At 41.2% G+C, this 13,565-nt stretch overlaps 1 protein-coding gene across 4 annotated transcripts in view; it reads left to right on the forward strand.

The window, feature by feature from the left end:
• The window catches only part of LOC121894713 (rho GTPase-activating protein 40), a 29,070-nt gene that overhangs the window by 881 nt on the left and 14,624 nt on the right, over nucleotides 1-13,565 (forward strand). The window contains exons 1-2 of one of the 4 annotated variants that reach the window (XM_042407511.1): nucleotides 2,820-2,925; nucleotides 12,522-12,745. In XM_042407511.1, coding sequence (XP_042263445.1) covers nucleotides 12,541-12,745 — 205 coding nt within the window. In that variant the 5' untranslated portion in view covers nucleotides 2,820-2,925; nucleotides 12,522-12,540. Of the gene's footprint in view, nucleotides 1-2,819; nucleotides 2,926-5,549; nucleotides 5,692-9,681; nucleotides 10,000-12,521; nucleotides 12,746-13,565 lie in introns of those variants that run through there. The other 3 variants (XM_042407509.1, XM_042407508.1, XM_042407510.1) reach the window with 3 other exon arrangements.

A 13,565-nucleotide genomic window follows, 5' to 3' on the forward strand; every position in this document is an offset into this window, starting at 1 on the left:
GTTCATACTGGCTATGAAGAGATCCCTTTCTGCTCTTCCAATGTAAGTGACGGGGAACTAAAACCGCAGTCGTTCCATGGAAAAATACAGTTTATGTTACGTTAATATGAGGCTTCAGCAGTCTGAGTCAGGCAAATCAAGTGGGTATCTTCCAAAGTAACAGTATTTTTAGTGCAAAATCCTTCTTTGTGCATCCACCGCAGCTCATGGAAACACAATCCAGGGAAACACACACAGAGAAATTCTGTACTAAAAAAAAAAATTGCAGCTTTGGGAAATACTGCTGAAACCTCATTTTGACTAGAGATAAACTCTGGAATATATTTTGGCACAGAACAAGGGCAGAACAATGTATAGTTCAAGATTAAACCAGTGGTTCCCAACCTTTTTGGCTTGTGACCCCTTGCAAAAATGAAGTTGGGGCCCCTTGTTTGTGACTTGCTATCAGCTCCACCAAAGAGTAATTTCAGTAATTTCCACTCTACATTCCTCATATGGTTTCATTTGAATAGGAGCTCAAGACCCAAAGAGGTCAATGATCCATTGTTTCATTATTTTCTCATCCTTTATGAGAGAAAAGTAAAAAAAAAAAAAGAGAATACGAATGTTTGTAGCAGAGCTTTGTTTTCTTCTTTCCTACCTTATTAATCATCATTAGTGGCCCACATTTTGCTGATAATACTTGTGTGTACACTTATCTTTACGTAGGATTTTGAATGCAGAACTTCTGCTTGTATTTGAGTATTTTTACACGTATAGATGTTTTGGTACTTTGACTTAAGTAAAGGATCTGAAGACTTTTAGTAGCCAGGTCAAAGTGTGTCAGCTTCTAAGTCTAAATAGTAAGAGTCAGTGCAAAGTACTACTGCCCTTCTAATCCACTTTTGCTCCATATGGCAAGAGAAAAGAGGGTATTCCAGCTTTCATTACTCGTAGCTTAAGCCCCGCACAGCTCAGGTAGACAGCTGCTACGAGTGACTTTACATGACGACACTTGTTTGTTTTGGTTTGACACGAGACAGGATCTGTTTCCAAAACAAGAGAATATAGATTCGTGCATACAGTACATGTATTTATGACAGAAATAAGTTAAGGAAGTAAATGGTGAATCATTCTGTCCCTCTGATTGATGCAGTCGCTGACTGTTGTTTGACAGAAGACGGTCAGTGTTTGTGAAATGGCTCAGTGAAAGAAATATGGCAGAGGAAGTTAGTTTGACCAGATCATTAGGAGAGATACGGTTACACATTGCAGATAGTGTTTCAATCATTTATCACAGCTGTTATGATCACGTGACGTGTAAGGTTTCAACAACAAGTCAAATGTCCATTTATAGCTCTTCTGTGGGGAACGCGCTCACCGCCTGCTTTATTGACTTCTTTTCACTGTAAGTAATAAAGTTAGAGGATACCTAATATTTCAAGTAAGATTGCAGCTCAACAACAAAATAATGCTACTGAATGAGTGCTGGATGATGGGAAAGGAAATTCTTTGTCATGTGTCACGTCCTCTTTTTGGGGAATATGAACTGTTGCCATCAGAACAAAGGTGGTTATTGTCTCTCTAGACTAAGCAGGCCTGTATATCTTTCATAGTAAACATAAACAAACAAGAAATGTAAAAATCTTTGCATGTGTGGAGGTCGGGGTCGACAGTTAGTGTTACTATTGTACTACTGTACTGTTACTACTGCATGCTGAGCAGTGAGCACTTGTTTGTTTAATCTCATTTTTCTTCTCACACAATTAAAGTGAATCTTTTCAGCTAATTTGGAAATAACTGATTGATTGAGTGACAAGAACCCTGCCTGGTTTTTGACAGAAACTGATTCACAGTGTTGACATGGCTTCTGTTCACTTTTAGTTGGACAAACAAAATTTTGAATTTTGCAAGATGTTTTGCTCCTCTTCTTTTACAGCCTTTGGACGCGGATGTATTTTGAATGATGCATCGATATGTTTATGAGCCCAGATGACTGAAGCTTTTTCGAACTCACTTCCCATCTGTGCTTTCAGAACAAGATGAGCTACACCACCCAGATGAATTAATGTGCCAAACTTTGCAGCCATAAATAATGATGAGCGGAAACACCCACATCACTTTGGGTGCAATGCAGGAATTCGATCACTGCAGCACAGCCCTGTATCTGTGTATGTATACAATGAAAATCGCACGTGCATGGCTCATTTTTTTCACCCCATAAAAATCTTTTGTACTCGTGACTAAACTGTTCTCTACAGATTTGCGCTTTACTATAGTTTTTTTTGTGTGGGATAGTGTTGCATCAAATTTCAGCATTTGATGGCACCATTTTGCATCGCAATACATTCACCTCCATTGTTTCTGTGTGCTTGTGTGTCTGTACACGTGTGCTGCACATATGCTGGCATGTAACCAAGTTTTTAACGTTGTGTGTGGAGTTACCGGTACGAGTGACGTGCTGCATCATTCTGACTGTGTGTCACCATTTGCTTGTAGGTCAGTCCATCTGGCAGTGTTGATCAATCTGGCCTCAGTCTGAGCCACATTTTCTCCTTTTCTCTTATGAAGAGAAACGTAGTCGTCGATTAGTAGAATTAGCTGACAAAGAAACATCACAAGGGTTTCCTATCACTTTTCCTCCACTCCTCTCACATCCTCCCACCTCTCCTTTGACCTCCTCTGTCATCATTTGCCCTCTTTTCTCTTTTCCTCATTTTTTCCTCTCCTGCATTCTACTCTGCTCCACTTTCCTGTCCTCACCTCCCTTCCCCTTCACTCCGCAGAGGCTCTGTGCCCTGCTTGCCAAGAGGTGGATGAGCAGGGCACGAGGCTGAGCTGGCTGTCACATGCCATCTGCAGAGTCACACCGAGACATGCCATCACGTTCTCCAATCTCCTTTTCCTCCAGGCGTATCTGTGAGCTTAGCAGGATTGTCAGAGAAGGTGAGAAGGGTCTAGACTTATCAAGAATGACAGTCAGAGATGATTGGAGCGAAAGGAAAGAGACAGTTTTGGAAGGATGGGGCAAGGACAGCGCTGGGTTCTGTAGTGTAGGAAAAAAGGGCATAGTTTTACAGCTGAAGTTGCAGGAGAGCAGAAAAAGGGGCTCTATTAGATTTAACCAGGGAGGAAATGAAGATGGGAGAGATACACAGCACTGGGGAGACTTCAGAGAGGTCCGGTTGACACACTTGTCAAAAACAATGGAGAAGAGAGGAGAGAGAAATAAATTAGTGTGAAGGAGCTGGTGGTGTGGAAGGCAAAATCCTAAGATGGATCCTTGTGGTCTCCCTAATCTGTGTTGATCTAGTTAGAGACAAACGAAGTCTAAGAAGTGACCGGGCAAACTGCCAAAGAGCTAAGGAGCCAGCAGCGTAGAGCAAAGATTATACTGATCCCACTAGATATCTTATAGTCGACAACAGTGAGGCCTTAATGTGATTTCAGCCACACCAAATTAAAATGCTAATTGATATTGTATTCACTTTACCAGTTATATACCACTAGATCTCAGTTATCTCATTTTTGATTTGATATGGTAGCATTTTTATGGAGGAACATGTTCAGTGCAGAAAACCAAAAATCTTCTTAGATTGACTTAATAACATTTGTTTGTTTAAAATAATATGAAGTGAGTAAGACTGCAAGTAGCTACTTTAGGTACCCTTTTCTCTTTATAATCATACCATTAGAGGCCTTATACTCAACCGTAGTATCAATTATTTGTCTGCACTTTTTTCAAATATTGATCTAATTTTTAAAATGAAACTCTGTTGGAATTCTTTCCTTGGCATGATGAGTACATACACCAAAACAAAAGGTCATCCATGACAGCGGGAAATCAACAGGGACCAGAAGAGACCTGTCATACAGTTCTACTATTAAATACATTTTTCCTGCTATTTACAAACTCACTTTTAGTCCACAGTGTGTAAGTGTAGCAGATTTGTTCAAAGTTTCTTACATAATAGTTATCACATTGATCTCACTTATGTTCCTAGAAACACTGTATAGATTTCTTAGAAGCTTTACCCAACATTGCTGTGTATCAAAGTCCAATCCTCAGTAATGAGCTCTCAAGGCTCTCGCTCCTAATGAGACAAATTGAGTAAATCTTATTGAAATTTGTGGTCGATTATACCGTCATAATGAACCCAACATCTGTTTTAGCTCATTTCAGCTCCAAGTAACCTTTTGTGCACCAAACTACCTGTGTAGAAATCCAACTTAAGGACAAGACAGAGGACACTCAAAGCCACATATGCATAAAAATGGATACAAGAGGGAGTTGAGCATCTCTTCCTTGATCATGTTGGGTGTAAAATGCCCTTTTCAAATGGCGGCTTAAAGGTAGTTTTCCTCACACATTCCCTGTATCTGTCATCTGACCAATTTAAGAAGAACGTTTTGTTAAATAAAGAGGCAAGACAATGCAATGCAATGCATTTCCTATATATCAGATTTTAATGCACAAAGGTGGCATGTTTTACTGAGGACATATGAAGGCGTTAATTGAGAATTCAAAAATAAAAGGAATAAGGAAATATATAAAATTGCGTTCCATTGCATGCATTTAAGTGGGTTGGATATTAAATGAATGTTGATCATTCAGTTTTAATAACGGGCAGCAGAAAACACTTTGCTCGTAACTATATTTGCAGAAGTTTGTTAACAGCTAACAACTAACTATGAACAGCATATTGACTAAACATTGTGTCTTACCATGTTTTTGCTCTTCAGTTTACACGCATGGTCTCAACTGACATGTGACACCTAGAAGCTTTATAATTTTAAAGAAAGTCAGATTTAAATATTGGTTTTACACCATGTTTGAACCGTTGTCCAAAACATGTTATATGTGACTGACTCTATGTCGTTTGTGCCTGTCCTATGTCCCATCAACCAAACATCTGAGTCTGCTCTTTTTCTTCCTTGTGTTCCTCCTCATGTAGGCCTGATCCCTACAATTGTTGACACCATTGGGCCAATTGCCTCTCAGTAAAGCTGAGGCCTTACTGCTATTCATTGATATTAAACCCTGTTGTAAATAAGTCGTAAACTAGATCATCACCTCCAGTTACTGATGAAAACCAATGACAAAAGGCCAGAGGTTAGGTTAAAGAGATTACAGATTCCTGTGCTTGGGTTTGAGTAAATCAGTAAATGAATAAGTGAGCATGTTGCCATTAATACAAAGGATGTTTTCCCCCTCTCTTTATTACACTGGTGGAAATGATGCATCCCCAGCTGTAACTTTATCCAAACTGTATGTCAAGCCATCCTGTCAGCCAGCGAGTCACACACGCAGCTGTTGTATCCTCTGCTCCATGCACTTAGGCTTGCCGCCGTCAGAACTCCAGCCCCGTCCATCTAACCAGCCACTCAGACACCCACTGTCTGTGTCCCAGCCCCAATCAGCCATTCAACCACTCAGCTGCTCTCCCTCCTCAGCCCCCCCATGCAGACCTCCTTTTCCTGCCCCAGGATGCAATGTAGTGACGTTCCTGCCAACGCAGTGAGACTGTCCTTGTTCTGATGTGTTTGTGCACTGAAGAAATTACAAGGAAACAGCTTGCCAGGGGCAGGCAGCTGCTGTTTCCTACAGCTCGCAGCAGTTTGGGGGGACAACAGCAGGATGCCGTGGGGGAGAAGCGGCTCGGCGGTCCTGCTGCTGCTCTCGGGCCGAGCCATCGGGAGGGCCAAGGCCAGGTAGGATTGGGCCTTTGCTGCTGCTGTGGACTCATGGGCTGTTGGGGCTTGAGGTTCGTGTTTAGATTAAGCTACTGTACTACTATTAGGATAAATTTGGTTTGGGTGCTGGGCAAGGTTAAAACACTGTTCCTGTGTGATTCCATAGGCCAAGTTGAAGGTTTGAGGTATTTGAAGTCTTTGATAGAAAGCCTGTTTTTACTGGTCAGTCACTTTATGCTGTGATTGTGACTTCTGGTATCCTCATTTGCTGTTTGGTACTGTATGTTTTTTGGGGGGTTTGGAGACTTAATATGGTGATTCAAAACCATCAATCTATTTTTAGCATTTTGTAAACTTAATCTATCATATGATAGGACAGATCCTACATGTTGTGACAGGCTTTGAGAAGTAACACTTTCTCAAGGCCGTATGCGCCAACTGTTGCATTCTCTGGAAGCTAAGAGGCTTGCTGTGGAATTCAGCCACAGGGATTAAACACTGTTGCTTTCAACAGGAGCCGCTTTTTCAAGTGGATTACTGTATTCCTCTACTGGAGTTGTTGGTTGGGGTTACTTTGTGTTATTTCCTACAGTGCTGCTGACTATTAAGTGTTGACAACAACTTTGACATTTTGTCCATTCTTCTCTAAGAGTGGATGGTTTCCTGTTGATTCTCTTTGTTAAGGTGAGGCCCATTCAACAAGAAACAATCCCAGCACCCTGACATTTTCAGTAGTCCCCGTTTTCAATTGTCTATTTACAAAAGTAGCATGAAGCATGTGTTTGTGTTTTGTTACTGAGCATTATAACTTGCTGCCACGGACTATTATTAGCAGGTTTAAAAATAAGTCAGTGCTGCTTTTCCTCTTGGAGGCACAACAACTTGGAAAGTTTTCTGAGCTTTCATTATTCCTCTTTTCTGTCCTCTGGGGGTATTCCATGGCATGTTTTCTGGCTAGTTTGAGGTAATTTTATGAGTTTGTGGGCTGTATTTTCATGGAGGCGCAACGATTGGCGCAAGCAGCGCTTTGACTGTTTGTTATTTTCCTGACCTTGAAACTCCCTTTGCGCGCCTGTGTGGTATTTTGGTGACCAGTGCAGAGCGTACGGTTCACAGGTGGGAGGAGAGGAGGAGAGGTGCAGACAGGTGGGAGGTTCATTCAAATGAAGCAGCACAAAGACAGTTGTTGTATTTTGGTTGAAATTTGGTCCTAGACGTCGCCCTGAAAACAACCACCTCAGAACTGCGTCTATTTGTTGGTGCAGCGTCAATCCTCTGCTGCTTTGGTGATTTTATCAACAGGATCAAAGTAAATACTTGCTGCAGACATGCTGCAACAACCGAATAATACTTAAAATATAAATCATTTATTTCAATTAAACATTCTCCAACCAAAATCGGCACAGAAAATAATGTTTAATGTGGTTAAAGCAGGAAAGTCAGTAAATCAGTCTGCATTGATCTATAAATGAATATGGGTGATTCTTATAGTATCTACTGTCCACAGCTGCTTTAAACTGTATGTATGCAAAGCTTCTTCTTCATTTCATTAAATCCCTGCAGCATCTGAAGGCAGCAGGACTGATATATTGATAAAGCCGCAGCCTTTGAGAAGTGCCGCGCCAGAGCGCAGTGCTGTTATGCACGGCTGTTCACTGTGTTTACCTTCACTAAATCACTTGATGACAACAGGTTGCTACATTATAACATTATGAATTATGACGCCATATTCTGCTTTTTTATGAAGGCGATGTTGGGTTAGCAGTTCATCAGCCTTTTCGTCTTTGTCTCGTGTTTTATCCTTGAAACACACTGCAGTGGAATCGCTGTTGTGTAACATCAATTACTAAACTATGTGACCATGTACAAGACGAGACACAATGGAATTATATTCTATAATAGCATTGGTCTGATATAATCATATAAACTGCTTTGCCAAATCAATTTCTTCATTATTTATTTCTATCGTTATTATAGTAACTAACTGTTGAAAATCTCTCTTTGCGTGCAGATTTGCGGTGATGTGTGTTCATGTCGTGACGCTCTGAACCACCCAGACATTTCCTGAAGAAAGGCTTTCCGTTTGTTGAGCTGTCGTTATCACGTTTAACTCTGATTGGCACAACTGTCTTAGAGCTATGAGGGCAGTGATGTGATTGTCTGGGAGAGTATTTAATAATCACCACACCCGGTTATCTATATTCACCTTCCCTCAGAACTTTTGCATGTTGCGCTGCTGCATATACATAAACCAAAATAGCAGGCGCGCATGTAGACGCCCACACAATCCATGCACTTAAGACCTACCACCTTGCGCTTGTCGTTGCACTTGCACGGTTAAAATAGGGCCCTAAGAGTTATTTTGAGTCTGGCTCAAGATGGGTTTTTTTTATCTCTATAATGCTAAAGATTGAAACCTTTACAGCAGCTACATTTTTAGATTGAAAGTAGAGTCAAACCGTGGAGGGCGACGTAACTGCTGAGGTTCTTTGTAGGCTGCACAGCAGGTTTCAGTTGAATTTTCATGGAAATACATTACATTCCCTAAATTGTTCATCAAGCTTTTATCAAAACAGTTAAACCTAAGTCCTGCATTAGCAGACTTAAAATACACATATCTGCGTTTACGTTTAATGAGTGAAAATATTAGGCTTTCACTAACGTTACCCACGTGTCAAAACCACTGGAATGCTTTTCTCACTTTTCTCCTTACCTTACCAGGTGTTTTCTGTCTGTTTGCATCCTCGGCTGATATATAGGCTGTCATCAGCATGACAACAGCGATGATGAGTCAGTGATTTGGTGAGGGGTTGGGGGGAAGGGGGGTTATAGTGTTGCTTCTAGGCAATGTTGACAGACCTGTTGCACTTGAGGAACTTGAGAAACTTTCTCTGATGTTTCTCTCACTCTGCTTCATGCTTATACACATACATCACATCCACACAGTCACCTGACAATTATTTATATCAACTATTTAGTTGTGGCCCGGTATGAAGTCAAACTAGGATCTCAGTGACTGCATGCGGTCAAGAATGGTGCAATAGTTTAGCTGTCTTGTGCATATAAGGCATGAATGGATTTAACGTGGCACGTCACCAGCTGTCACACCACAAGTATGCGCTATTTTGATTTGAGATTGCGTGTTTGCAATCCACCCAGATAGCAAAATTGCTGTGGCCCAAATCCAGCAATTTCGGCACTTTCATCCAGCCCACATACCGCATGGATTGATGGCACTTGGGCGGTCTGCTCCTGTTACCCAGATCTGGGCCACAAGCAAGCTGTATGTCAACCAAGAAAAAAACAGATAAACCAAAACTGGCCCACATCCAGAATACACATACTTGAGAGCAGCGCATCTTTACCAAAAAAGGCCCACATTTGATTTGGGATATTTGGGCCATATTAGCTATTTTACATGTGGGCCATTTCAGGCTCACATACATTTTGTCCGGGCCAGGAGAAGGCCAGCAGTGCCACATCATTGCCTGAAATGGCCCACTTCCATATGCTATCTTGACACAGAGTTTGAAAGAGAGAAAACATTTTCATCCTTTGGTCTATTTGATTAACTTAATTCAGGACTCAAACAGTAACAGCAAAGCAAAGAGGTGATAACACGCCTCATCTTTTCAACAAAGAATCATTGATTAATTAGCTCAAGTAGCTTACCCTAAGATGCCAATAAACTGCCTGAGACATAGTTAGATAAATTTGCTTTCACTTGTTTGTTTAGAGGGTGTGTTGTTTACATCCATTCTGCACAAAGCAAGTCATTGAAGTGTTTCAGCCAATGTGTTTTTAAGTGGTGTTTTAAAGTGTAGCAGGTATTACATTCCTGTTTGAACCCGAGAGGAAGTTGATGGCCATCAGGCATGCAGGCAGGGTGTGTCACTTCAGGGTGGTAAGGGAGGAGACAGGTGCGAATGATGTGTTGATGTTCACGTAGCCGTCAGTCCCTCCCACATTCCAGCTCCAGCTCCACTCAGCTCACAAACACGCCACTCATGCTCCAAGCCCCAGTAAAGACTTAGAACATCACTTCCTGTCACCACACAGAGAAACTGGAGCAGCGGACAGATTTACAACACACTCACATGCTGTTCAACCACCGGGACTGGATAAAGCTAGGTTTTGTGCCGGACTGTAATTCCTGGATTCCTTTAGCTTTGTGGATATGGGAGGCAGAGAGGAGGTAGTGGTGAGCAGGCTCGGGACCAACATGCAGTTTCCCCGCACCAGGTTGAACCGTTTCAGGCTCCGGCCAGCGCAAAGCCCGGCAAGGAACAGGCACCTGAAGCCACCCTCCCACAAGAAAAAAGCCAGGTAGGTGTGATGAGAAACAGCTGGAGTTGGAGCTGGATGAGCAGAACCAGATTCATAAATGTTCTGGTGAAAGATAAGAGTGCTGTCTACACTCACAGTGAAGTTGTTGGTGGTAAAGTGAAAAGCGACATCATAACATAAACATGTCATTCAAAATCCTGCAGTCATGGATGGTGTAGATTATGTGGTGACTCTATTTTGACATTTTTCTGTTGACTTAACATCTAAAACCTGATTTGATTTTTTAAAATTGTGTGGCAGTTGGCACAAAAACCTTCTCTTGTTGGAAAGAAGTCTGCACTGCTATGATTCAGCTGTCTGCAGACCTCTCATCCCTCAAGCTTCATGTATTTTATCCATATGAGTAACAGGTTGTGAGCACATGTTGTGGCTTTGAACATCTCTGTGTGTGAGGGTGGGATGTGAGCCAGATGTTGTGTGAGAATAAAAGCCTTTTTGTGTGCATATACAATATACAGTACATCTGCGTACTAAGAATGCACCAGTACCACATTCTCACTCCTAATTCAGATTTCAGTACTGAAACACGGCTGATATTGGCTGATATAAAACTAGAGCACATTTTCTTCTTTAACATAAAATCTGCATGAAACTGATTGGATCATTCCTGTTTAATGCATAACTCAACATCACTTATTAACTATAAGATGTTTGTACAGCCGCATTCTTTTCAGTTTGTGCAAATTTTAAATTACATTGTTAAAAGGTTTATAAAAGATACAATGTTGCAGTCTTACAGTGACTAAAACACTGTATTTAAACTGGATCCATCAAGAGCTGAAACATTAGTCAATTAATCAGTGAGTCAACTGACAGAAAATTAGTTAACAATTTTGATAATTGATTAATTATCTAAGACATTTATCGGTCCCAGCTTCCCAGATAAGAGGATTTGTTGCTTTCTCTGCTGGACTGACTAAACAAATAGTCATAATAATTGTAAAAAAAACTAATACTGACAGATTAATTAATCACTTAATTAATGAATTAAGAAAATGATTGTAAGTTGTCAGCCTAGATCTGGCTTGTCTGACATATACCGGATGTGTTCAGTATCATTGCTGATACTGATCCACTACTTTGGCTCTATGCATCATTTCTTGCAGTGCATTTAATTTTTGGTTTAGTTCAGTTATTTCACGGTTGTGATGTGATACGCTGAGGCACAATGTCTTTCTGAGTAATCAATTTTGAGAAAAGCTCTGAAAACATGGTAAAGATCAGACTGACTGGCACTGTCACATCACATTGCTTACTACTCCGCTGTATGTTGGAATGTAACCACACTGGTTTAGAGAGCAGCAAATCAATGACCTATTTTACTTAATACCAATTGACAGTTTTGAAAAGTGTGAAGGCTTTAAAGCAGTAAAACAATAGTTGTACTATAGTATTATGTAACAGCACCACACCTAGAATACAGTCTGATACTTTTCACTTAACTGTTTCAGTCACATTTGTCTGCATTATTTCTTGCTTTATGTTTTTCAGATTGTCTGTGCATGGTGCAATATAACTCTGGAGATATTAATACAACCCTGTCTAGTGCAGTATGTGTCCTTCCACAGAAATACAATTTTCTATTTCTCCATTGCTGTTAGAAAAGAAACTACTAATTAAGAACTAATTAAGTATCTATTGAAACTCAAATCTCTTGCTCACAACAGGTTTCTTATGACAAACATCTTGATAAGCTCATCGCATAACTGAAAGTATGATGGGTATTTTTGGCTCTGATACATGGCGGAACTATCATTTCATTGTCTCCCTGCGTTCATGTTGGCTTGATAAGCAATCTGGCATTCTCCAGAGATGGATGTCTCGTGAGATTTGCATACTTGAGGAATGTGACTGAACTGCAGTGCACACCGATGGAGTGAGTCAGCTGACCACTTCCTGTGTCTGTAAACCACAGGTCACATTTTAGTGCTTGAGGCTGCGAGTGTGTCTGCCAGCTGAGTGTGTCCCATTGTTGTTAAAGAACAGTGCCCTCCCTTGTTTTGAGTATGTCCCACACAGGGAAAGCAGACTGTATTTTCCCTAATTGTGTTATAAAAGGAAACAGAGAGCATATGTAGATGACTTATGATTCATTTTTCTTGAGTTGTTCATTGCATGTGTCATCTTCTATTGTTAGTGGGTTACATTCACAGATCTGTTGCAGTAGATGGAGGGGTGTAACCTTCAGGAAAACAGATCTCACATTATTACAGTGACATCTAGTGGATCTGCAGGGTACTATGCCTCCAGGCCACATTTCACAAGAACAATAGAGACCCCCCTTTGTGTCCGCTCTCGCCATCTCCTCTCCTCACTCCGGCCCTCCCTCCATCCCGCTCCTTTTGTCTCTCCATCTCTCCGGGCTCCCCTGGCTGATTCATCCTCCCCACGCTGCCTCAGTCTTCACCATTCCTCCCGTGTTTGTATGTGTCTTTGTGTTTCTGCTCGTTTGTTTGCATGCAAGCGTGTGATTTCTTTACGTGTGTGTATGTTTGTGCCAGAGATCCCAGCCCCACCGAGATGAGCGTGGAGCCCTGGGCCAGCCCGCAGGACCAGGCAGCCGCTGAACACGCACACAGCACGCACACAGCGTCCTCCCAGGATCAGGAGCAGCACCCCGACAAACTCTGCCTGGACTCGTTCTGGAGTGAGGTGGAGACCATCCGACAGGGGAGTGGCTACGCAGACCTCGACTGCAGTAGGAGAGATTCCAGACAGTCAGAAGGTAAATACTGCAGATCCAGTGCTGATAGATTCAGAGTAGATAAAAACATCATCATGAGTTTATGTGATTGGATTACAGACCTTTGATTTTTAACACAGCTGCTACTGAGATCTTCCATGAAATGATGCGCTTGCCATGGCAACATATCAGGTTTCTCTCATGCAGCAAAGTAGCGCTCATCACCATGACAACACTATCAAACACTCTGTAGCAGGGATCGTTTCATATGCACCAGCTAAATACCCATTCATGAAGGCTGACTTGTTGGGAATGCCCTTTTATTATGTGCATTCAAATGATCTGATTGTGTTAATTCTACCTTTTAATAGATGCTTTTGATGTTATGTTAAACAGAAGCACTGTTTTAATTTGTTTATGAGCAAACCCTCTGAAGTCTGTATTTTGGTGCATAACTGTGGGTGTCTGTGTTTAATAAAGCCTCATTATTTTTTAAAGGGTAAACAATTTTATGTTCATTGTCTACCTTGTTAAATAAAAAAAAACTCACTAGTTATTGTATCTAGTGTCCAAGAGCCAGTTGGACCAGCTCTTACTAAGCTCAAACTGAGCCTGGTTGTAATGTAAGTGTTAACTAAGGGGAGATTTACACATCACTTAATTACACTAAACAAAGTAGTTCTTACATAGAGATTAGCTGTTGCTAAAGCATTTACAGCCAGTAACTGCCAGGTGTAACTGTTGCATAGCTAACTGAACTAGCTGACAAAGCTAACATTAGCTTGCTAATACATGACCTGAGTGACGAGTAAAAGAGATAATATGGAATATTGTTGACACTTCTGACCTATCACTTGATAAA

The sequence above is a fragment of the Thunnus maccoyii genome, chromosome 3 (genome assembly GCF_910596095.1).
Source record: "Thunnus maccoyii chromosome 3, fThuMac1.1, whole genome shotgun sequence".
Taxonomy (NCBI): Eukaryota; Metazoa; Chordata; class Actinopteri; order Scombriformes; family Scombridae; genus Thunnus; species Thunnus maccoyii.